At 42.7% G+C, this 26,333-nt stretch overlaps 1 protein-coding gene across 1 annotated transcript in view; it reads left to right on the top strand.

Annotated features, from left to right (window-relative positions):
• LOC116505296 (neuronal acetylcholine receptor subunit alpha-7-like) overlaps positions 1 to 26,333 on the top strand; it is a 108,406-nt gene that overhangs the window by 14,339 nt on the left and 67,734 nt on the right. Inside the window, exon 2 of the mRNA XM_032212459.1 lies at positions 16,538 to 16,677. Coding sequence (XP_032068350.1) covers positions 16,538 to 16,677 — 140 coding nt within the window. The remainder of the gene's footprint in view (positions 1 to 16,537; positions 16,678 to 26,333) is intronic.

The following is a 26,333-nucleotide window of genomic DNA, read 5'->3' as shown; positions in this document are numbered from 1 at the left end:
GTGAGCTCATTTCAGTTCAAAAAAGGATTTTCATGAAAATATTGTAAAACTTTAATTTTATAAGTCTATTTCCATTTATTTTGAGGTATTGCCTTATTTAACATAGTTACCTAAATTGTCAGGAAACGTGATGTCCTATGACAAAATGGAGGTCATTTTCAGATTAAGCACACCAAAAAACATAAAGATTACGTGGAATAACCAAAACAGCTCTCAAAAAATTTTTTTTTGCAGACCTGTGAATCATCTGAAGGGAAATACGGTCAGCTAACTAGCTGAGGTGTGCACAGTCAAATTCTCCAGTGCACTGCTCAGAGAGCCCAAATGCCGGGTTAACACAGCCTATCTGCCCTTGGACTGAGTGATGTTTTTCTTGACCACGCCTCCCTTTGCCTGCACATGCCCAATTCGAAAACTCAGTCCGCCCGAGTTAGGGCTGTTTTGGGAGAGCTCCAGTCTAAGAGCAGAAAGGCTGGAAAAAGTTTCCCAATTTGGACCACGTTTAAATTCTCAGATAGAGGAAATCACGCTTCTACATCAGGTCTGTCTATTTACCTCCAGTGAGGCTTCCGTCGCTTTAAGAGAAGGGCTGCCGGGTTTCCCTGCTGTTGCTAATTGCAAGCACTGCAGGGGGTTGGAAAGGCTTGCACAGCGGGGGCTGGCTAGCAAGGGAGCAATTAGTGGGATAAACCAAGTTCCCTGTTGGAACAGGGGCGTCCCAGGGGGAGGAAAAGTCCAGCAAGGCTCTGAGAAGGCTCTAAAGCAGGTGAGCCGGATTGCTAGGATTCCCTCGCCTGCTCCATTTTGCCCGGCAACAGCAGCGACGGCTGGAGCCTTCGCACACCTTCAGGGCTGGAAAGAGCGGGAAGCGGCTGCGTGCGCACCCCCCGCCATTTTGGATCGCTCCGACTCACTGGGCAGAGCGGCAGAGCTCAGAGCGTGCTAGGAACAAGGCAGCAAGAAGAGCCCAGCCAGCCAACGGAGCCTCAGCGAGCCCTCAACGACTGCAGAACGCCGCGGGGAGGCTGGGGGCTAGTCTGGGAAGCCAGCTAGTCTCTCCCTCCGGGAAATAAGCTAAGTCTCGGGGAAACGAGGGCGGTGGGAGGAAGGAAATCCGACCCCAAGGCGGCCCTTCCCTCCTGGAGATTCTGCCAGCGCTTTTGGACTGCAAAGGCCAGCGCGTGCCCATCCCAACTCCAGCTATCTTCCAGGCCTCGTGGGGACCTGAAATGGCTGAGGAATGCAGGGAGGCCTTAGGGGATCAGGTGGGGCCCTCCAGCAAGCGCTGCAAGCTGGATCCCTCTGTAAATAAAGGCAAAGGGCACAAAGGCTCACTTGAAAGGTCTTCTCCAAGAGCCACAGTGGATCCCAGGGAGGTTTCAAGGCCCCTTCAGCCAGAACCTAGCCCAGACCGTCGCAGCAGGGAGTCAGCTTCCCCTGATCGTGAGGCCCAATCCCCCGGGGACAGTGAATTCTTGTCTGGGGATAACTATGCATCCAGGGATCCATCTCCTGAAGCATCTTGGGGGTACCCCGACTCCCCTAGCTCCTCCATCGGAGAGGAACGAGATTCTGTCCAGAATTCCCCCTTTGGGAAGGGTGGATCCAGCTCAGGCAGGCCTAGCCAGCGCAGGCCCAGTAAGCAAAAGAAAAAAAGGGGAAAACGTCCTGCTCTCTCGGATGAAATGAGGGAGGTAATTGCCTTAGCCATCTCCCAAGGGATAGCTGAAGGCATTAAGCGCAAGGGCTCTCACAAGGGCAAGGCCCCAAAGGAGAAACGCAAACCTCGGGCCTCCACCTCTAGGGAGCCTGTATCCTCCTCCCCATCTTCAAGCCCCTCTCACTCTGGGTTATCAAGTTCTGAGCAGGAAGAAGGGGAGATTTTCGCCCTTTCCGAAGACGAAAACCCCACCCGACAAGCCAAAATTCTCTGGCCTATTTCAACCGTCATTATTCAAGTCTATCTTGCACAAAGCCATGACGGCCACAGAGTTAGGCCCCACTTCCAGACCTGAGGCCTCTCAGGCTTCCACTTCCAAGGATCTTAAGCATGGGTTGTTCAAAGAGACAAACCCCAGTGGGGGGGATAGAACTCTATATGCAGTAGAAGATAAAATGGAGGAAATCCTCAAATTCCCAGAAGTAGATGCCCCAGTCGTGTCTCTGACTTCCAATTCCAACCTGCCAGCTGAGCTCCTAGAGGGACTTAAGGCAGAAGATAAGAGGTCAGAAAAGGCATGTCAGAAAACACACATGGCGTCTGCCTGGGCCATCAAGGCATCCACCTCTGCCTCCTTTTTTATTAGGGCCACCCTATTCTGGCTGCGCCAACTCAGGTCCAGACCCCCGCCCAGGAAATCTAGGTGGCGCCATGAGCTAACCAAGATTATTACCGCTGTCGAGTATTCGGCGGATGCCACCTTGACAGCAGCAAAATTCTCTTCCAGAGCTCTAGCTTCCAATATCACCTCCCGCCGCCTCCTATGGCTCAGGCACTGGCAGGCCGAAATGAAGGCTAAATGGAAGCTGGCATCGGCCCCATTTAAGGGGGGCTTTCTGTTTGGAGAGGCCCTGGACAAGTTTGTCACCGAAACCAAGGACAAACGCAAGATCCTTCCGGCAACCTTTAAAAGGGGTGACCGGAAACGGGCGGGGTCCTTTCGTAAGAGACCCTACAGGAGCCAGGAAACAGGGCAATCTTCTCACCCTTCCCCCTATCAGAGGCCCTTTCAGGCAGGGGGGGATAGGCACCAAGACAGATCCTTCGGGGCTCGTGCCAACCAATCCCAGTCTTCCTTTCGGAGACCATTCCGAGGAGGAGGAAACAACAGTGGTGGATCCCGGCTCTTTCGTAAGGGAAAGTGACGGTCACAGGGATCCCCCCATCGGGGGTCGGCTACGGCTGTATGCCGACAGGTGGGAGGAGATAACATCGGACAAGTGGGTCCTCAACACCATTCGCAAGGGCCTTCTCCTGGACTTCCTATCCTTTCCCCAAAGAAAGGTTATCCGCTGTCCTACCCCCAGGAACCCAGAAAAGAGGGAACGCATGAGGGCAGAAATCTGCCATCTCCTAGAGATAGAGGCGATAGAGCCAGTCCCCAGGGATCAGCAGGGGAGGGGCTTCTATTCGATCCTCTTCCTAGTGCCCAAAAGTTCAGGGGGGTGGAGGGCCATCTTGGACCTCAAGAGCCTAAATCAGCATCTGGCTTACAAGAGGTTCAAGATGCAGTCACTCCACTCCATCCTGGGCTGTGTGAGGGAGGGGGACCTATTGACATCAATAGATCTCAAAGAGGCCTACCTGCATGTCCCCATCCATGTGGCCCACAGGCGGTTCCTGAGGTTCTACGCGGAAGGGAAGCTTTTCCAGTACAGGGCTCTTCCCTTCGGGCTATCATCTGCGCCCAGAACATTCACCAAAATTCTGGCAGTGCTAGCGGCTCATCTCCGCAACCATCCGGTTCGTCTGGAATGTTATTTAGACGACATAATCATTAACTCTCTCACCACCAAGCAGGCACACCGCGATGTTTCTCTAACTGTGCAGACCCTGCAGTACCATGGCTTCTCTGTCAACATGGAGAAGAGCCAGTTCCGACCATCCACCCGTATACAGCACCTGGGTGCGGTCATCAACTCCACCTCCTGCCAGGTATTTCTTTCGCCAGACCGGCTGTCGAACCTGAGACGCAGAGTGAAGCACTGCAGCCTTGCCAGGTCGGTACCCATCATTCAGCTGTCCCAGCTCCTAGGGATAATGATCTCGTGCCTGGGGGTGGTTCCCTGGGCTCGCCTTCACGCCAGGGAGCTGCAGTGGTTTCTGCTGCCAGTGCAGAGGGCCAGGAACAGCAACTCACTCAGGCGGGTTCGGCTCCCACGAAAGGTGATCCGGTCTCTGGCATGGTGGAGGTCCAAGGCAGTCAGGAAGGGCTGCCTGTTCAAGGAGCCGGAGAGACTAGTTGTCACCACGGATGCCAGCCTCCTGGGGTGGGGCGCTCACTGTCAGGGCCACCTAGCCCAAGGCCGATGGACTCAGAGGGAGGCCGCCCACAGCATCAATTGGCTGGAACTGAGGGCAGCTCGCCTAGCGCTGAGAAAGTTCGCATCTCTAGTAAGAGGGGCTCATGTACTGTTGATGACAGACAATGTGGCGACAAAAGCGCACATAAACCGGCAAGGGGGCACTCGATCAAAGGCCCTCATGCTCGAGGCAGAAGCGCTGGGCAGGTGGGCGGAACGTCATCTGGCTTCTCTCAGTGCAGATCACATCTCCGGCGTAAGCAACCGGGAAGCAGACTGGCTGAGCCGCCAACGCATCGACCACTCGGAGTGGCGCCTGCACCCGGACCTGTTCCAGCAGATCGTGAGGAGGTTCGGCAAGCCACAGGTAGACCTGTTTGCCACACACAACAACACACAGCTCCCACGCTTCTTCAGTCGCTACCACTCGCCCCAGGTGGAGGGAACCAATGCTCTGAGGTCAGCGTGGCCTCAGGGACTTCTGTATGCCTTCCCTCCACTTCCGCTCATCCCTCAAGTGGTGAACAAGCTCCTGACCGAAAGGCAGACCTCATTCTGGTGGCTCCCTTCTGGCCCAGAAGGCCCTGGTATGCAGACCTGGTCAGCCTCTCAGTTCAAAGACCTTGGAGAATCCCCCGGGACAAGATTGCCCTCAGCCAGGGGGCCATCACCCATCCGGAGCCCCAGTGGCTGCAGCTAGCCGTTTGGCACTTGAAGGGGAGCTCCTGAGAAAGCAAAAATTCCCTGACCAGGTCATTCGATCAATCCAAGCGTCCAGGAAGCCCTCTACGACTAGAATCTACAATGCCACCTGGGCCGCCTTTCTCACGGTGGTGCAAGACTAGGAACATAGAGGCATCCTCAGCCTCGATCCCCCAGACCCTAGACTTTTTGCAAGAGGGTCTGGATAAGGGCCTTGCAGTCAGCACCCTCAGACGCCAGGTTGCAGCGTTGTCTACCATCCTGGCAAAGGGCTCCTCTCGCTCGCTGAGTCAGCTCCCCCAGATCAAGAGCTTTCTCAAGGGAGCAGCGAACATCAGCCCTCCAACTGTTCACCGGTATCCGTCATGGGATCTTCCATTTGTGCTTAAGGCCCTGACCAAAGCCCCATTTGAGCCTTTGAAAAAGACCAGTCTGCACTACCTCACCATCAAAACCGCTTTCCTGGTGGCCATTACATCCGCTCGCAGGGTAGCCGAGCTTGCTGCGCTCTCTGTCAGGGAGGATTTGTGCGTAGTTCACCCGGACAGAGTAATATTGAGACTTGATCCGTTATTTGCTCCGAAAATTAACTCCCTGTTTCACAGGACTCAAGAACTTATTTTGCCCAACTTCTGTCCCCATCCTTCTCACCCTAAGGAGCGTGAGTGGCACAAGCTGGACGTGAGACGGGCCGTGTGCACGTATGTAAAGAGAACAAAGGACTACCGCCGGTCAGAGGTTTTCTTTGTCTCCTTCCTCCCTGCGTCCCTGGGCCGCAAGGTCTCCTCTCACACTGTGGGACGTTGGCTACGTGCTTGCATCAAACTGGCATATGAGCACCAGGGCAAGACGGCTCCGAGACGAATCACCGCTCACTCCACCAGGAGCGCTGCAACGTCTGCAGCCTGGGCAACCCAGGCCTCTATCCTAGACATTTGTAGAGCGGCCACCTGGGCTTCCCCCACGGCCTTTATTAGAAACTATAAGATTGACACCTTTGCCTCAGCCGAAGCCTCCTTGGCAGAAGAGTATTACAAAGAGTGGCTGAAATGCCAGAGGCTTCGGCGCTTCCCCACCCTGGGACTCAATAGCTTGGGCATGTCCCAGCATTTGGGCTCTCTGAGCAGTGCACTGGAGAAAGACCGTTGGCTTACCTGAACGGTCGTTCTCGGGGCACTGCGAAGAGAGCCCAAACCCACCCGGGTGTTTGTATTTTGAACGATGTGGCTGTATTGACTGTAATTGATTACAGGACGGTTCCTTCGTTTTCGAATTGAGTATGTGCAGGCAAAGGGAGGCGTGGTCAAGAAAAACATCACTCAGTCCAAGGGCAGATAGGCTGTGTTAACCCGGCATTTGGGCTCTCTTCGCAGTGCCCCGAGAACGACCGTTCAGGTAAGCCAACGGTCTTTTTCTTTCCTCTGCAGTTCTGAATTCATCCTTTGCTGTAATTGAATGCTTTATAGTTTAGCATTATTGAACAATCTGTGTTCATAGAGCTGGGAAAATATGAGGGGTTCCATTTGGGACACTTGGGGTGGGCAGGCCAAATAAGATACATTTGACTAATCACCCGAATTGTAATTTTTTTTTTTTTTTTAAATCAGACACTGGAATACAAAGTGGGTAATCTATGTACAGATAATTCAAAATATTTCCACTGAGAGCTTTGAATAGTGTGCACAATCATTTGATCTTCAAAATAGCAACCATATTCAGTCAGGTTGAAATAAAATAATTTGCTGAGTTCCATGGTTGAGTGGGGACTCATATCGTTTTTCACAATTTCATCAAACCTTAGATGGGGTGAAATACACTTCTAGGTAGGTGGTATACTAGCTAAAAGAGTGTGGTATACACCTAGAAGAATATTGTATAGCCCTGGCCATAGAGATCCAATTACAGGGATAGAAGTAGAAGACTAGTTCCAAATTTTAATGTCAATTGAGGTGATTTTAAGATTTTGCTGGTCCAATATTGGAGTGCAAATTTAGAATTTTAAATTCAGAAAATACCACATATCTCAGAAACATTAATCTAGGCAAATAATATACGGGCAAACAATAGATAAAAATTCAAGGTAAACCACTCCAAACTTGATTGCAGAAAATATGACTTCAGCAAGAGTGGTCAATGCCTAGAATGCACTACCCAATTCTGTTGTTACATCCTCAAACCCCCGTAACTTTAATCCTAAACTGTCTACCGTGGCCCTCACCCCATTCCTAAGAGATCTGTAGGGGGGTGTGTGCATAAGCGCACCAGTGTGCCTACCATCCCTGTCCTATTGTTCCCATTTATTCATACCCATTTCCTGTGTTCATGTCCACCTTTATACTTATACGTGTTATCTCATACATGTTTGACAAACTAAATAAAATAGATAAATAAACAAATAAATAAATGGGAAGCTCAGAGTTTGGCTGCTATTCATGGGGTCTCACCTCTGTGCCTAGCAAATTCAACTGTTGTATTTTGAACAGGCAAACTTCTATCATAACTTGAAATGGGAGCCTGCGTTCCTATCATACGTTGTGCCATAAATGACTAATACAATTGATTCTAGCCAAGTCTAGCACATTGTAAAGAGATGGTCCATCAGTCTGAGTTTCTCTGCCAATTTGATACACTTCTTTGAGCAAAATCTGTCACATCAACCAATGAATGTGAAATTGGCTTGTGCCTCTTCTTTTCTTTATAAACTCTCATTAACTACCAAAACAGTGTATTTCCCTCTATTAAGGGGCATATGAATAAAAAGGTCACATTACAATCACATTCAGAGATGGATGTACTTGCAGCAAGCCCAGGAGTCAGAGGTGGTATTCTACTGGTTCACCCCAGTTTGGGTGAACTGGTAGCAGTGGTGGCAGGAGGCTCTGCCCACCTGCCCAGACATCATCACAGATGCTCTATGCATGCAAAGCTCCCCGTTCCAAACTGGTAGCGGAGGTAAGAGCATTTCATGCCTGTCAGGAGTGTAAGAAAACAAACCACTGTTCTGTAATCTTGGATCCTAGGAATCCAGAATGAGTTTTCTTTTTATGTAGCAAATCTATAAATTGGCCTAGCTTTGCAGGTTAAGGTTAAGGTTAAGGTTGGTGGCATCAACAATAGTACAAAAAGTAAATATGTGTTCTATATCATAAATAACTTTCCGCATAAGGCTTGAAGCTCAATTAGTAAAAGTACAAAGGAAAGATAAGCAATATATATGAACTGTTTGCTGTTTTTGGATTGGTGGGAAAATATGGGAACTCTCCTGCTTAACTTTTCTTATTATACTTATTAGAAAATAATATCGCAACAGAAGGCATAAGTGAAGAAATGGTTTGTGTTGTTGCAACTTTAACTTTGCAGGGAATAAATGTAGTTTATTCCTTCATATATCATGAGCTTGCTCAGCCTGACTAGAGTTTGTGGGAGTACAGAAAATAGAATTGGAAAGAATAATTTAAACCAAGAATTTCTAAACTTTTTGCCATCATACCTCAGTCCTAATGTAAACACCTCCCCTAAACAGTCATACACAAAATGAACATAAATGAATAATGATAACAATGCAATGAAAGGCACATCTATTATAACAATGTACTATACAACTAAAAGATTCTTCGTACCTTCTGGACTCTCTCTGTACTTAACCAGAGAGGTACACCACACAACTTGGGATACCCTGATTAGGTAGCTAATGATCCAAAGTAAAGGACCCTGAAAGATGATTGTCCACCTTTGCTTAAATCAGTATTTCTCACCCTTGAAGATGGGAGGACTCTAACTCCCAGAATTCCCCAGCTAGCTCAGCTGGCTTGGGAATTCTGAGAGCTGAAGCCCACCCGTCTTCAAGTCGCCAAGGTTAACAAACACTGGCTTAAACCATAAAGAGGAATCCAGTATTTTTTCAACACATGTGCTCAGCATAGGATTGGTGAAATCTACTTTGCACAATATAAAATACAACTTGGATTTCTAGTGCAAGAGGAAACTATTTCTATAAAGTAATTTCTGTGAAGCCATTAGTTTTAATGGGAACACATTAATGTTACCTGACATGAACTGTATGTATGTTGTATTTATATTTATTCACGTAAATGGACATAACCATGGTAAAGAAATAAATGAAGAGATTTACAAAAATTAAAAGAGATGTTTAATAAACCATCCCTTCTCATTTGTCCAGTTTTGCTTAATTTTAATTAAAGGCTTTTGCTCCGCTGCTCAAAATGCCATTTAGTTAATTATTTAGTTGGCCGACTTATCCTGCATTTATACCCCATATTGCTTGACTGAGGAAAATAATGGGTCAGATACTTAGGCAGCAGCTATAGTATTGAATTCATTGATGGTGAATATGAAGATGATGATGGTCATCAGTGTTATCCTGGATTTCAGGCCATTTTCCTGCCTATTTAGAGATGTCAAGGGTTGAATCTGTTTAACTTGGCTTTTGTTTCACTCATCTATTTTGTAGTTTACTTTAACCTCCCCGGTCTACTTATTAATATCAGCAAAAAACTGAGAGCAAGAAATTTTTTTAAGACACGTTAAAAATCTTGGTTTTGCCTTTACTTTATTTATGACTAGAAAATGAGAAGATTTGTAACTGTACTAAGAATTATATTTTTATTTATTTATTTTTCACATTTTTGAACTGCTGAACTCTCTCAGAGTTATATCTCTATATTGCCATCCACCCGTCCGTCCGCCCGTCCGTCCGTCCATCCATCCATCCATCCATCCATCCATCCATCCATCCATCTATCTATCTATCTATCTATCTCCTATCTATCATCTATCTTCCTCAATATTGGGTCCTCTACCAGAGATCTAGGAGTTGACAGTTCTGTACAGCTTTTCCTAGCATTGCTCTCTTTTGGACAGATGTTCCTGGGATTTGTTGGAATCATTATCTCAGTTTAGTTGTCATACCTCTAAGTGGTCCTACAGTCACTCGTATCATTTTGACCTTTACTTTCCACATCCTCTCCAGTTCCTCCTTCAGCCCTGGTACTTCTGACACTCCTTCTTCCTGATGTTGCTTTAATTTGGCATCATTACATCTATCACCACTATTGTCTTCTAATCCTTTTCTATTGCCACAGTGTCTGCTTGATTGGCTAGTACTTGTCTGTTTGGATGTGGAAGTCCCAAAGGATCTTAGCTTTCTTATTCTCTATGATGTTCTGTGTGATATCCAACTTGGACTTAGGAGGATTTAGCCCATATAATTTATTTATTTCAGATAATTTATATAGACACCCAGAGTCCTTTGTTCATATTTGTTTAATAATAAGTAAATATTGCAATGTGAAATCTGACTTAAGCAACACTAATACATGTAAATAAATTATTTTTTTTAAACCTGTTATATAATATTCCCTCTCTTTCTCTCTACATACAAAGATAAACACTCACAGACTCACGCTTTTGAGTTGTTAGCTTTCAAGAAACATCTAAGGAATTACATTCTGGGAAAAATGTACACATATAAAAAAAAGGCTAGCTTGTAAATTATAAGACAGGTGGATGAGTAGCAGACCTAATTACAGTATATGGTGCTGTGTTTTCCCCTTTCTTCTATGTTATTAAGGCTAACTTTGAGAAAAACCAGACTGCAGGGGAAAAAACATCCTAATTTCTAGAGCAATTATTCAGGATTTTGGTAGCATCTTTTCCAACATCAGCTTTTGTGAACTACGGCTCACTTCAGTCTTGCAACATCCATCTTATTTCCTGTAAGTATATGTAGGATTGTAGCCTAGATAATTGTTTTACTTCTTCAAAGTACTCTGTAATTTGTGAAGAAACAGCTGGGATTGAACAAGAGCTTTTCAACCTTTACATTAAATTGTAGTTCTCAGCATTCAGGGGAAACAAAACAAAACATACTGGCTAAAGTGTTACATATCTCATGTCTTAAGAATTTTAAAGATATTTCAGGGTTTGCCTTGGCTAGGATATCTCTTCATTATTGAAAGTCTTCATGAAAAGTAAATTGAATTATCTTAAGTGAAAAAACAATTCATAATGAAATAATTGATTCTTCATCAGAAAGTGGTTTCTATGTACATTTCCATTTAAACTCCAACTATTTAATGGGAATTACAAACATCAGCCTCGGGACTGGTAAAATGAATACTTGGTTTGGTTTGGTTTTATTGGACTTATATGCCGTCCTTCTCCCAAAGGACTCAGGGTGGCGTACAACATAAAAACACATATGACAAAAGTTAAAAAAGATTAAATAGGAAATCCAATAACCTTCAATTGACAATTTAAATCAAATTTAGGATTAAATTAAAATTAACAATTTAAAATTAATAATTTAATTTATTCTATTCAGGTCAGGCCGGCTTGCTGAAAAAGCCAACTTTTTAGGGCGCGCCAGAAGGACTGGAGGTCGGGCATTATGCGAAGCTCTGGGGCAGCTCATTCCAAAGGGAAGGTGCTCCCACAGAGAAGGCTCTCTCCCTGGGGGTTGCGAGCCGACACTGTCTGGCCGACGGCACCCTGAGGAGGCCAACTCTGTGGGATCGCACTGGATGGTGGGAGGCTACCGGTGGCAGTAGGCGGTCTCACAAGTACCCTGGGCCTAAGCCATGGCCTGGGCCTAAGCCATGGTATACTGTATACTCTCTTAATATTTTTACTCTTGGTATATATTTTACATATTTCTATTTTTCCTTCTGAGTTATTTTATTGTATACCACTTCTGCACTTGTCCTCATTGACAATGTCAAACACAGCAGCAGATATCTGGACTTATTCCATATCTTTTCACAGCTTCTCCCTGAATTTGTCTTCACACTCTAGTAGACACACATTGTCTGCCTTCTTGGTTTGCTCTGTCACTTCTCCTATAAGACTACCATAACTGGACCGCTAGATTCCAGAGAACCATATATGACAGCAAAATGTTAATGCTTTTAAAAAGCATTAACCTTTTTTCATCCACTTAACGAATGCCCAAACTTTAGCAGCTCATATGTGATATGAGCCAAGAAAATAATTTGAGGAAATGCCTTAGAAAGCACACTCCCCCACATTCTCATGAAGATAAAACAGGGAGAAAAAGAAGCACATTCTGTCTTGCAAGATTCTGCAGCTGTTGTAATAAAAGTAGCTTAGATTTGCATGGTATCTGTTTTTCAGTCTGCTAGGGTTGATAGAGTCTACCTGTAGTAAGTCAGAATGATTGGGGCGGACAGGAAGTGGATAAATGCAGGAATAGCCCTAAGGGTTTCTTTCCTCTTCTTTTAGCAGCTGTCTGTGCAACTTCTTAAAAAAATATATACATATAATATCATGACAGGGTGATAATACTGTAAACCTGAAAATTTCATATATTTTATGGGGGAAGAGCAGTGGTGGGTTGCAGGTGGTACGCCCCAGTCTGGTACGGAGCCTGCCCGGAGCACTGGGTACTGTTCTGGTAGGGTGCTCCAGAGGGTCCACCCGGGCTCCTTACCTGTCCTTTAAAGCCTTCTGCGCTTCTGCGCACACACATGGTATGTACAGCGCCTGCATGATGTCACACCGAGCAGCTGGAACGTCGTAGAGGCTTGCAGAGGCATCGCTGGAAGGTAAGAAGCATGTGTGCCATGCGCATTCATGTAGAGGATGTCGGGCTCCATTGCAACCGTACCGGTTGCAATGGGATCCAGAACCCTCCACTGGGGAGGAGGTAGAGAAAACAGAGTAGTTTATATGCAGGGTCTTTTCCTGTGTAAGATTGAGAGTATCCCGTGTAAGATTGAGAGTATCTTGGCGACGTTTCGACGAGGTCCCACTTGTCATCCTCAGGCTGGTGTATTGAGCCTCGTGCCTGTGAGAGCAAAGCGTGATCGGAGCCGCCGTCCCTCTATAAAATACACAGGAAAAGACCCGAATACAGCAAAACCTGCATACCTGTACCCATGAAAATCTATGAAAACAAATATACATGAGATAGAAAAGTGTACAGATGTGTGTGTAAGAGACAGGAAATTTGTACAGATTTGGTGAGTTTGCATCTAACATAATTCTTTATGATAGACAGAAATTTAATTGTTTTTAAAATTCCTCATTATTGTCCTCCTTTTAAAAATTATTTTAAATGATCTCTGCTGGGTTAGTTTTCCTATCTCTCTCTCTTACTCATTCATTCAGTTTAAAATCTCACAACAGTGACTTGGATGACTACCAATTTTAAAAATTCAGTAAAACAATCAAAAATAATTATTGACAATTGAGGAAAGCATCTATCTCACCCATCGCAGGTACCTTATGAGAAAACTTTAATGTTATGGGATATAGTAGGCTATTTGTGGATCTCATTATAAAAATTATTCATTTATTCATTAATTTATTGAATTAATAAATTCCCCAACTAATCAATTCTGAGATATGAAGTCTAGAGTAAAGCAAGTGACAGGTTTGGAGGAAAATAGATTGATTTAACTTCAGTTGGACTCAGAATCTAAGCATGACTGGGTTTGGCACATATTTGGATGGAAGAATAACACAACTGTAGAGCAGATTCATAGGGGAAGTTGAAAATTATCCTAGAAAAAAGTTAATGACATAGTGCTTCCATCTGCTGCCAAGAAAACAACATGGATCCATCTTTTAAAGTCATCAGGAATTTAGCTGAACTCAAAAGGGACCACCTACTCTGTGTAATCTGGATGAAAGTCAGCTCTAACTCAAGATGAAAAATATTAAAATACAGAGCAAAACCTTATGGAGAGATATGGAGAAACGATACCCATAATTGTAGCTTTTCAGAAAAGTATTATTCATACTTCACCTTTTTTTGTTTACTGTACAGTTAAAAGAATCTTTAGATCTAAAGATATTTATCACATGCTTGCAGCTGTAGACAAATGTCATAATGCTCACTATACCAAAGAAGAACAGAAGGGACATACTTCTACCTCTGGGGAATAAATAACATATGGTGGTAGTAAGCTTTACATTATTGGAACTGCAAAATGCACCAAGTAAGCTGCATGCCTTGCAGCTGCCTGAATTTGCCAAAACAATGACATATCCTGGATTTCAGTACGGCTACTTTGGCTTGTAACTTGCCATTGTTCATAATTTGTTCATCGGGGTATCAATTATGTATGTATGAGGCTACTTCAGGGAGAAGTATCAGAGAACGGTTTCCACATGTGGTTTGTTGCATTATGACGTTGTAATACTATGCATATTTACATGGAAGAAATATGCAGTTGTTTTCCAATAATTATTTCTTATTTTACGTGAATCGTGACTTTTTTAAAAAAAAGAAAAAAGGAAATATGAACTAATGAAAATAACAGAATACTTCTTTCAGGCCTTGATAATTCTTTTGAATGTGTGACCCAGATTGTAGGTCATTTATTTACACATTCATTACTACAGGTAGTCCTCGGTTAATGGTAATTCGGAACAGAGTTTCTCTCACTAAGCGATGCAGTTAATTGCTTAGCGACAGAAATCCTGCCAGTCTCCATTGCTGTCATTAACCAAATCCCACCAGTCATTAGGTGAAGAACCATCCATATTAAGCCATTCCCATCTTGGTCCATCCATCCCAGCCCTGAGCCTCATTAAGGTAAGAGACTGCCTTCCCTGTCTCCTCCCTGTCTCCCCCCACCTACCTATCTCCCCATATCCCTGCTTTTTTGCCCACACACCTGCTCCTTGCCACTAGCCGCTCCCACCACCTAGCCCTGGCCTGTGCTGTCATGCCTTCTGCACCACAGGGCATATTATTCTCGCCGTGTCTTCTTTTCATGCCACCTTCTTTCATCCTTGTTGTATCTGGGACTTTTCTTATGCCTGGTCAGGGTCTTTATTTGTATGGCAGTATGGCCTCTGTGTATGCACTAGCCGGGACCTTTGTTCACATGCCAATCAGTCATGTTCTACCCAGGGTTTTGTTCACGAACGAAATTTGGCATGTAAAAGAAGGTCCTGACTGTACTAGTGCCAAAGAAGGACCTGGCTGGAAGGGGCCTTCTTTTACATTGGCACAGCTTAGCGCTCCTTTTACATGCCAGGCTTCTTATACTCGGCCCTTCTTGGCACTGGTATAGCTAGGACACCCCCTACAGCTAGGGGGCGGGCAAGAGAAGACCTGAATGCAACAGTGAGAAAGGAGAAGAGGTAAAAAAAGGCCCTGGCTGGTACAGTAACAGTGTGGAGGGGGTGTCACTTGTGGGCAGGGCCGGGCAGCGGGGCAGCTGGTGGCAATGGTAGGAGGGCAGCCAAAAGTAAGTCATAAATATGGGCGGTCCCAAGTGGTCCTGAATTTTGTTCATGTGATGTGGAGGTGCTATTGATATGTATGTATATGTGAGTAGGTGTGCATTATATTTTTACATTTCTGATTTTACAGTTGCTTCCTCGCTACTTTTATGTTGACTTTTGTTATGATTACTTCTGCATTTATTTCTGTCCTGGGGCAAATACAAAGGAAACAACATAGAACTTTATTAGATAAACCAACCATGCACAACACTCACAGCTGCTTGGGTGATTTGTTAGGAACCGAGAGATTTGCTTGCATAAACATTTGCATAATTTTTTTAAAAAACTGCATACAAACATATGGATAGAAACTCTATTCGTTATGCTAAAAATGATAGGTAGAATAACAGTTATTTCTCTCATGAGAATGAACGAATGACATCTTCTGTGAGTTATACCAAGACATACCGAGGGAAACCAAATTGATGCAAGCCACAGTAACCAGAAGAACATTAGCCTTATTTTTCGTTCCCAGGGAAAAGTTTTTGCTAAAGTGGAGCTTCATAGAAAATGCCTCATTAAATCTTTGCAATTGTTGAATTATACTGGACATCAATAAAATACAATAATACATTTATTTGTTCAGAAGCAAAAAAAGATACCGTACCATGTATGTCTTTCCTATAGCGGGAGTATGCATTGTGCGGTTTAGGCATTATAGGTTGCCTAAGGAGATCTAGGAAAACATAAACTATTTTAGGACACATAACATTTTTAGTTTTAATTTAGAATCATCACAAATAGGAATCTTTAGATCGTTTTTAAAGAATAAGCATTAATTGCTTATTAATTTTCCACCCTACCAACCTGCCTAAGGAGAACAGGTTAGTGTATAAGAAGTTAGCAACATAAGAATCTGACTTGATGGCAAGTTGGAATATTGTTCCATTTAGCTCAATGAGTTTGTCTCCACAGTGCCAGGCTTCACGTCTTTCCTTGAGATCCTGGGTATTGAATCAGAGGCATTTTGTAGCAGAATACAGATAGTCCTCCAGTTGTAACTACAATTGAGCCCAAAATTTTATGTTGCTAAGTGAAACCTTTGTTAAATGAGCTTGCCTCATTTTACGACTTTTCTTGCCATACTTGTTAAGTGAATCGTTGCAGTTCTTAAGTTAGTAACAGGGTTGTTAAATGAGTCTGGCTTCCCCATTGACTTTGCTGATCCGAAGATTGCAAAAGCTGACCACATGACCCCAGAACACTGCAACCGTCATAAATATAAGTCAGTTGCCAAGCATCTAAATTTTGATCAAATGACCATAGGGGTGCTGTAACGTTTGTAAGTGTGAAAAAGGGTCATAAGTCACTTTTTTCGATGCCATAGTAACTTTGAACGGTCACTAAATGACCGTTACAACACTAACTGTTGTAAGTTGAGGACTGTGTGTGTCCGATTGTGCTGGAAATTTTCATCTGAAGAAAGCAACTCAAGCAATCGTATGTCTAATATAATGAGAAAGGAGAATCTAAAAGAGAGAGAGAGAGAGAGAGCAGTTGCCTAAAGCAGATCTTTTTCTTCTTCTTCTTCTAGTCTCCCAGCAAGGTGTAAACCAAAGACGGCTGTATCGAGAATTACTGAAAAATTACAATCGATTGGAACGGCCTGTTGTGAATGACTCACAACCTCTTGTAGTAGAACTCCAACTTTCGTTGCTGCAGATAATAGATGTGGTAAGTTCCAGCTCCCTGTTCCTGAACCAATGAAAAATACCTCACATTTTAAAACAATCATGTACATAACATTACTCTGTTTTCAAGGCATGGCAACCACGAAAGCAAAGATCCAAAATAGCGATCAAAATAATAGTGATTGATAGCCCAAATCTTTGATAAATTTGTCTGGTCCTCCTTTTAAAAACATCCAAACTGGAAGCTGTTACCATATCTGATGATAGCAAATTGCACCATGTAACTATCTGTTCTTTAAATAATTACTTTCTTTTATCCATCTGGAATTTCTATTTAGTTTCAGTGATTGAGTTCTAATATGATGAGAAAGGGTGAAGGGCTCCCTAGCTACTGTACATTTCCTATTCTGAGCATGCATTTTTATGTTTTTATCAGCTCTCCCTTTATCTGCTTTAAGACTGAAGCTAAAAAGACAGTGTAGTCTTTTTTCATACAGGATTCATTCTAGATTCCTCGTAATTTTGCTTGCAGGTTTTGCTGCCTTTTCAAGTGTACAATGCAGTCTTTGAAGGATGGTGGCCAAGAATGAACACAGTATTTCAACTAAAGTGGCACCATTGATTTCTACAACACGATATTGGTTGTTTTAATTGCCATTTTTATTATTAATGATTGTACCATGGGACTTATCTTTTTATAGTGGCCACACACAAGGATTGAATTTTCATTGAAATGTCCATGATGACTCCAAGATCCTTTTCCTAATTAATTTCTGCCAGCTCGGATCTCATTAAAGTACAGTATATGTGAACTTTGATGTATAGTTTTTGGGCCAGCATTGCATAGAAAAGCATTTGCCATTCTAAACCCAACTTGCCTATTTTGGAGAGATCTACATGCTACAAAATCCCTTCTTATTTTAATACCTTGAAAGATTTGGTATTACCAGCAAATGTGTCCAGCTTACTAGTCATTCTTGATTATTTATAGGCAGATCAAAACCCGTCATACAGAAAGACAACATTTCCATGTTTTTCCTGGGTAAAATTGTTCATCTGTTCCTTTTTTTCATTTACTGTTCTTTAGCTAACTACCAGTTCACAAGAGCATATCTTCTTATCCCATTCTGTTGCATTTGCTTGTTTATTTCCAGTGAGGGATTTTGGCAATGATTTTTTGAAACAGTAAATTGCAATTTATGTTAAATTTCTTCTGACTGCATTTTTGATCGCACTTTCAGAAAATTAGTGAAACAAGATTTCCAGAAGCTTATATTGATTATCTTCAGCAAGGCTTACTATCTGTATGTTAATTTTATTTTACATTATCCTATCATACCTTGAACAAACAGTAAACTAACTAATTTATTGTAATTTAATAAAAAGATTGCAATAGAATATTATTCCAGTACTGGTTCATCTGCATAAATCTGTTTCAGGACGTTGAGATAATCCCTTTTTCAAGAACAGGTATTCCACAGCAAATTTGTATCATCTATACCAGAGGTCCTCAAACTACACCTGTGGGCCAGATATGGCCCACTAAGGCCATTAATCCAGCCTGCACGAGATCATGAGGCTGCCCCCCCCATCATTCCACCTACCAGCTGGCCCCAACCCATCTTCTGCAGTCCGAGGAGGCTAAAAACAGGACATACAGATGCCTCAGGAAGCCAAAACCAGGCTTTTGGACGGCAGAGTGGTACTGGAGACCGAGGAGGCCAAAATCAGGCTTGTTTTTGGCTTCCGCAGCCAAGAGAGAGAAAGAGAGAGCGAGACAGAGACAGAGACAGAGACAGACATACACACATACACAAACAAACAAGTCCCTCACACATCCCAAGGCAGCCACATCCCTTCACTAACCTGCTTTCCACCCCCAGGAGCATAACAAATTAAAGTTTAATTTGTGTATATTGTTTAATGGACTGCTAAATTGGCCACGTCCACCCAGTCACATGACCACCTAGCCACGCTCATCCAGCTAGTCCTGCCCCTCATCTGAGGGACCATGAATTGTCCCCCTGTTAACAAAGTTTGTGGATCTATACCACTGTAGTAAATTTAAAAAATGGCAAATGACTTTTTTCCTTAGTAAAGAAAAGGGAAGGGGAAATCCCATTGAGACCTAAATGGGTTCAAGATTCTTTCCATATTTTCTGTGATGCCAGTCATGTTTAATGAAATTAATATTTTTTCATATTTTTCTTAGATTGTGAAGCAGGGGCAATGAATTTCTTGCTTCCAGACATTGTTGCACAAGTGTTACTTTCAATTATTGTTAGGCACATCCCTCTCACCCATGCTAAGACAACCTGGGGTGATGAAAGTTGCAGTCCAACGTGAAAACGAGCATAGAAGAGGAAATGTCTTTTCCTGTTCTGTACTCCTAATGGAATTTATGAGCATGCTTGGAAAGTAGCTTCTATATTTGCTTGCATGTTGGTGCTTCCACTAAAAACCTATCTATAGGAAATTACACCTTTTGTTGGATGATTTTACCAATTTACCCATCACAATTGAAAGCATGGAATATCAGTCAATATCAGTCAAAAAAGTAAAAGGGAAATGGAGGGTCACAATATCTAAAATGTTTCATTTCAAAGCTCAAGTATTTGGAAAGAGCTCCTGTTGGGCTCATCCTTTCTTTTTAACTTATAAGAGCTGTTTCATGCTTGGAATGTGGTGTCCTGCATTTTAATAGTTTGAATCAATATTTGCAAGTCCCTAATAGGCCTGCACACCTCTAAAATGGGTCAAGAATAAGGAAGCGCCTACTGATCTCAGAACTTAAAGGACCTTTCCTGATACGCATTATACTGTTCTCTTCTTACTATGTGCTTAGTTTTGCGGATAGGGGCAGAATGATTACAATAGATTTTGAGGCTTTTATTTAAGCTTCATTTTGTTGATTTAAGGACAAGTCTGTGTAGAGTTGAGAGCCTGAGGGCCTGGCCTATTAACTTATTAGCAACTTGTTAAGGAGCTTTTGCAAGTGAACCATGAATTAGCTTCAACCAGAGCTACTCCATCCTAATCACTTTGTCTGTGCTTTTGCTTGATATAGCCATTGTTGGAATCAGCAGTTAGCTAGCACTTACTTTGACACTTATCAGAAGAAACTAAAGAGGCTAACCACAAACACTTGTTATAGGAAATATTAATCTATCTGGCAGATGGCGGCTTTATAATGTGCTGAAGAATTTTGCAAGAAATATGGAAAGGCATTTAGCTTAAGCTGTGCTCATGAATGTCCAGGCAAAGGTGTGGAGGCAAAAAATTCATTGTTCGCATGTTAAAAACACTCACCCAGATGCGGAATGCTTAGTTACTTAAGTATATCCCACATACTAGCCTAAACTGTGCATGTCTTCAATGAATCAGAAACATTTGATGACATATCAAGAAATGTTGATGTGTAAATGTGATTTTGTGGTATAAAAACAGCTTGCTGAACATCGTTTGATTTGGACTTGGATCCCAAGTGTGCATCTTTACAAACTTATAAACAGTAAAAACTCAGTATAAAAATAATTTTAAAAGCCAATTAAAAACAATAATTCCCTCCTCCTGGTGATAACACACAGTTAAATGAGCCACTTGATGGGCTCCATCACACTCTGAGTTTCCCAGGCTTGTTGGCTGAACCAGATCTTCTGGCACTTACAGAAGAGTGTCAAAGTGGGGTCCGCTGTCATTTCTGCAGGTATGCTGTTCCATAGGAAAGGAGCCACCATGGAAAAGGCTGTTCTGGGTCCTACCCAATGTACCTCCTTAGGGGACGGAAACTGCAGCATTCCTTGCTTCCCCGCTCCAGTGGGTCAGGTGGATATAACCAGCAAGAACTGATCCCTCAGATAACTTGGTTACTTTAAATTAGCTATAAGTCTGTCTCATCGCTGCAAAGAAGGATGGCAAATTGTCTAACAATACAAGAAACAAGCTGGTCATATTTAAGAGAATCATTGTGCCTTCCTCATTGGATACCACAGTGTTTAGTTCATAGTATGAAAAATCAGATAGTCTAGGAAAAGCCAGATACTTATCCTTATATCTCTCTTCTTTATTTATTATGGAACCCAATAATGTGGATTGCAGAGTTGATACTCAAATCAGTTGGTACATATCATTCCAAGCCAACTCATTTGAAAGAAAAACACCCAATCTTGAAGGGCTCTCTGAAGATCAAAAATAAAAGCAGTGCATCCTTTGAACTGCTATGCATATTAGATCTAGATGGACACTCATCAGCTCCTAATCCCCTTTTTGAAAGTAATTGATCTGATTACCTTATTTCCATTACAAATGACCATCTGCCTGAATTTTATCTCTTAACTAGACTTCTGTTTAACTGTAACTGAGGACAAAAGGGATTTATATTAGGTGTTTCCCAGAATGTTAACACTGCTTTATTGCTTTGGAATGCTGAATGTGACTCTGAAATGAGCAGATATCCCTGATGTTTCACATGTAATTTGTTGATTAATTATGAACCTTTTTACAATTTTAAGCAGAACTATCTTGTATATTGAAATAAATTATGAGGCATGTGTTCTTTATAAATAATTCATCAGATGCTGTTCCCATAGGTTTCTGCAAAGCTGTAATAGTAGGTGGTATCCATTGCTTTCTTTCCAATTCTTTAGATTGCTTAGCTGTAAATGAAGTTAATAAGCGATGTAATTAATAAAAATATGCAGTGAGAAAGGATTATAAAATGAGAACTGTTCTTATTTTGGTCCACTATACTATAAAGTGTTTTCACTAATGTTACAGATTGTTGCTTGATTCTGAAATAATGCAACAGTTAGACTTTTATGGTTTTGTTATTACTATTGTTATTAGTAATGGGGTAGTTCAGTGTTTCAGCGGTTAAGACACTGCGCTTGTCTGGTGGAAATCCGGCAACCCAAATTCAAGACCCAAGGGCCACATGACAGCTTGAGTTCGCGTCCTCGCCCCAGCTCCTGCCCACCTAGCAGTTCAAAAGCATGCAAATGCGAGTACATAAATAGATACCAATTCAGTTGGAAGGGAACCGTACTCCATGGTGTCATGCTGGCCACATGACCATAGAAATGTTTTCGAACAGCCGCTGGCTCAATGGCCTTGAAACAGAGATGAAGACTGCCCCCTATAGTCGGCAACAACTAACTGAGTAAAATCCTCGGGACTCCTTTTTATTGTTAGCCTAAACAAAAAATGCTTATCATTCTGGGCCATAAATTTGTAAGAAATATTTTATAGCCTGGAAAATCATCCAAGACTGATGGTGACCTTATTTTGTAGAACATTGTTCTTAACAATTTAGGCTTTCCTTTAGGCAACGGTGCCTATTCATTTCTAAAGGAATTATACAAAGAATTTGGGCTTGGGGATACTACTGGAGTAAAAGGAGGAAAGGGTTAGTCCATTTCCCCTCAGGCCATGACTCCAATGAAAAGGTCTTTCTTGATGTTAAAGCCAAGCCAATATACACGTTCAAGCACGGATTTCTAGCAATGTTTCTAATCTTTCCTATCTTCTGCCAATTGGATCATTTTAATTGAAGATGCTGGGAATTAAAGCTGAGGCAGTCTACGTGCAAAGTGTGTCCTTGGCCACTGTGATGTATTTTCTCTTTAGGGACATTTTTAGATGGCTCCTTCTTAAAGTGTGATGGATTCTGGAGCAAAAGCAAAAAGTTACTTTAGAATTTGGGAAGCCACGCATAGAGCATTTTCTGAGATTCCTTACAGTAACTTCATCTTTTCCCAGGATGAGCTTGGGAAAAGATGATTTGGTGACATATCCTCAGAAGCTCTAAAGCAGTGGTCCCCAACCTTTTTATCGCCGCGGACCAGTCAGCCTTTGATAATTTTACCGTGGCCCGCTGAGCGCGCGCAGGGGTGGGGGGGCGTTGTTTTAAATCCACCTTCCCAATTCAACACCTGAATCATATCCCACCTTCCATTTTGTATGTAGATTTTAAGGAATAAACAGCTGAATTAATCAAGGTCAAAGATAAAAAGAGGAAGGGCAAAATTAAATAAGCCAGAGGATAGCAATGTAAAAAGAATACAGTATTAAGGAGAGAAAGGAGAAGAAAAAACCTCGCTTCTGCTGAGGTCAGGGAAATGTTTGATACTGATCTGGCTGGGTAAGAGTCCAAGAGTCCATATCGCCAATAACTACGCGTGGGGGGGAAAGGAAATGTGTTTTGTGAGGAAGAGAAAGAGCGCGCTTCACCGATGCCCGTTGGCGAAATTTTGGAAGAGAGGCAAGAGACTTCAGGCACCGAGCCCCCACCCCTGGCTGCGGCAACTGGAGCGGGCGGGAGGCAGGGAAGGGGTGGGCAAGACTGCCGCTTTTCCACCGTGCGCTGCAATAGCGGCAGCGGCGGCCTGAATCTGGCGACTACCCCTCACCACCTCAGGCGGCGCTCATACCCTCCCCTTTCCTGCGCTACCGTTAGACTCCTCTCAGCCCCCCACCCACACCCGCGGAGGGCGCACGTGCGCCAAAATCGCGCACCCCCCATCTCCCCTCAAAAGACCCCCCCGCCCTCGGCTGCCCGACGTTCTCTCTCTCTCTCTCTCTCTCTACCTCTCCCGCCGTTCCTTCTCACAAGCCAAGGCCGGGCGGGGAAGCGCTGTCTCCGTCCCGGGCGCGCCGCCCCTCCCTGGGCAACTCGGAGATGACTGAGCCGAGGAGAACAGCGAGAAAAAGAAGAGAACGGCCAGCAACGACCGCCGGGGAAGCCGCTCCGCTTCCAGCGCATGGTCCGCCCCCTCCTCGCCTCGCTTCCAGGCGAGCCGACTGAGGCGAGAAAGGAGAAAGAGGCGGAGGCGTTCACTGAGGGGACGGCTGACTCGGGGAGGGGGCGGAGGTGGTGTAGTAGCGGGGGATTCTTCCTCCTCGCCTCACTTGCTCCTGTGCTTCCGCGCAGCTCCCCCCCTCCGGCAACGGCGCTGCATGAGTGAAGAGTCGGCCGTTGCATGGCCCCCGACCGCTGCGCGGCCCGGTGCCAGGTACTCCACGGCCCGGCACCGGTCCGCGGACCGGGGGTTGGGGATCACTGCTCTAAAGCACCTTTTTGTCTTTGAATCTAAAGTATTGTTCAGCCCTATTATCTACATTTTGGAAAGCAATCTGCTGATCAATTTCAAGTGAGACCAGACTGTTTCATATATAAAGAATACAGATTGGATCTCTGACAAGCTCCCTGTAGCCAATTCCTCAGCAGCTAGAAATTGGAAAAACGTACTTTAAATTCCATCATATAAAGAGAGACACATGTTTCTTTTCTTCCCATGATTGAAAAATTACTAAGAGATAGCTCAAGGTTTCAGTACAAAAATGTGTTTTGAACCTTGATTTATTTGGATTACTCTCTGTGCCAATGTCTGCAAACCTTTTATTTACTGTGAATGGGATTATTATTATTTTTTACTTACTGGTTTCTGCAAGGCAGATAAAAACTTTTGAAAATAGATTTGAAATATATATTTCAAATCTATATTACAAAGTAATTGAAAAGCATATTTTGTTGGTGTATTTAATATCAAGTATATTCCTTGATCTCAGAGAAAACTGATGCTATTACAATTTCTAAAGGAATCTTAAGAATAATGCATTTTACATACATTTTGTATTGGTAGTCCTTCCTAAGCCAGTTTAAATTTCTAATGTAATTTAAGTATTTTCTGTTCCTGAGAAGAGAAATATGGAACTTATTTATGTTTTCCTCAAACCAGATGGAATTTAATTTCAGTAAGAAGTTTCATGTTGTTTACTATGATGTGATACTGTCTGTCAAATCCTCTTCTAGATCGCTGAAATTTAAAATGTAGATAATAAAACATTTTTGTCCAAATTTTTGTCCAAATTCAAAAGGAAGCTTATGTTCTATAGGCAATGCTGAATCCAATGTATACCAAAGATAAAGTTTTTCAGAATTTTGAGATGAAGTTCAAAAATTTAAAAATATGATCAATAATATATATAATAGGAAAGAGAATGTACCAAAAAGTCCTGGCAATTGAAGAATGCATAAAAACACTGTACAATATGGGACAATTGTTTACAGAATTTTGAATATTATCACATGTGTGCAAAAATATACACATTAGGAGAAAGCACAAACAAATTAAATGATTTTTTTTCAACATTTAAAATTGATATGGATGCTCTGACAAATCAAAAGTTTTTAATAAAACGAGAATTGAGTGAAACTTGATAGTCTGCTCTTCTGTAATCTAAAATAAATTCTGCTTTGGGAAGATCACTTGCAAATTTAATTAAACAAATTCTCTCCATGGCTTCCACTAATGCACAGATAAATTGTTCCTTAATTTGTCAGTTCCTGTTCTCTTTTTGAGAGGTAGAACATGATTTTTTTTAAAAAACCCAGCATGGGAGACAAAAACTAATTGAGAGCTAATCACACTAATGACAAATAATTTCTCCTATGCAAAAGCTATGTGGAGGAAGCTGATGTTGAAGGCTTTGATATCTTGAATAGAGCTTGGCCAATTTCTTCTGAAATAGGCTACTGCTGCAACTGTATGCAAGTGCAATTAAAAAAAACAATAATGATAAATGAGACTGGTTAAAAAATGAGACAATGGTAGAACCCTTGAAGTGCAACAAGCTAAAAAGTTAGCTTTCTATGAGGCCTAAATGAGGAGGAAATCATAATTCAAAATAAAAAGCAACTCCACAGAAACAGCTCTCTACAAATGTTTTTACTGCTCATCCAGACTACAGGACAAGGAAAACAGGGAAGTGATCAGAATTGCAGTACTGAAATTCAGAATTGTAATACTGAAATCCTAACAGAAAGCAAGAGATCTAATACTTGCATATCTTTATCATCTTCATCCTACTTGCCATGTAAAATTAATAGCCTGTCAATCTGTCAGTCAATCAAACTTTATTGCAGTCATTAACTATCACTGTGGTCAGTTTTTTTGTTAGCTTTGGAAGCTGTATTTAGCCCTTGTGAGGTTTTTTTGCAACAACCATTTACTTGCATCTTATCTTGACCAAAGAGCAAGGAGCTTTTTCTTTTTTTCAAAATAAAATAATGTTCAAATGTGTTCATGTGTGGCAGTATTTGACCACTGTTAGCCCGAACGAGAGCATGGAGAAAGTTTGAAATAGCAATAGCATTTAGATCCATATATCGCTTCACAAAGGTTTACAACCCTCTCTAAGCAGTTTACAGAGTCAGCATATTGCCCCCAACAATCTGGGTCCTCATTTTACTGACTCAGAAGGATAGAAGGCTGAACCAACCTTGAGCATGGTGAGATTTGAACTGCCAAATTACAGGCACCCGACAGGCAGCAGAAGTAGTTGCAGTACTGCAATCTAACCACTGCAGACCCGCAGCTCCTTAAGTTAGCTTTACTTACTGACTGTCTTATGGGCAGATACGATATTCAAGATGTAAAGTTTCATTAGAAACATAATGTGGAGAAGAGTCCTCAGTAGAACATAGGACTGTGTCTTAAATTAGAATCGGTAACATTTGCTTTGCCCAAGGAGCACATTTTTCCAATGTTGTCCCCTAAAGTATACAAAACAATTTACATGAACATGATAAATAATTCTGCAGCAATTTAGAATGAATTGATGCAAATCGTAACTAATTTGAAAGGAAAATTGAGCCAATTTTCTCAGCTCCACCTCTCAAAGATACTTCTTAGGGGTCTT

This window comes from Thamnophis elegans, chromosome 3 (assembly GCF_009769535.1).
Source record: "Thamnophis elegans isolate rThaEle1 chromosome 3, rThaEle1.pri, whole genome shotgun sequence".
NCBI lineage: Eukaryota > Metazoa > Chordata > Lepidosauria > Squamata > Colubridae > Thamnophis > Thamnophis elegans.
The sequence above is the reverse complement of the archived record's forward strand: the minus strand, read 5'-3'. Positions and strand labels throughout refer to the sequence as shown.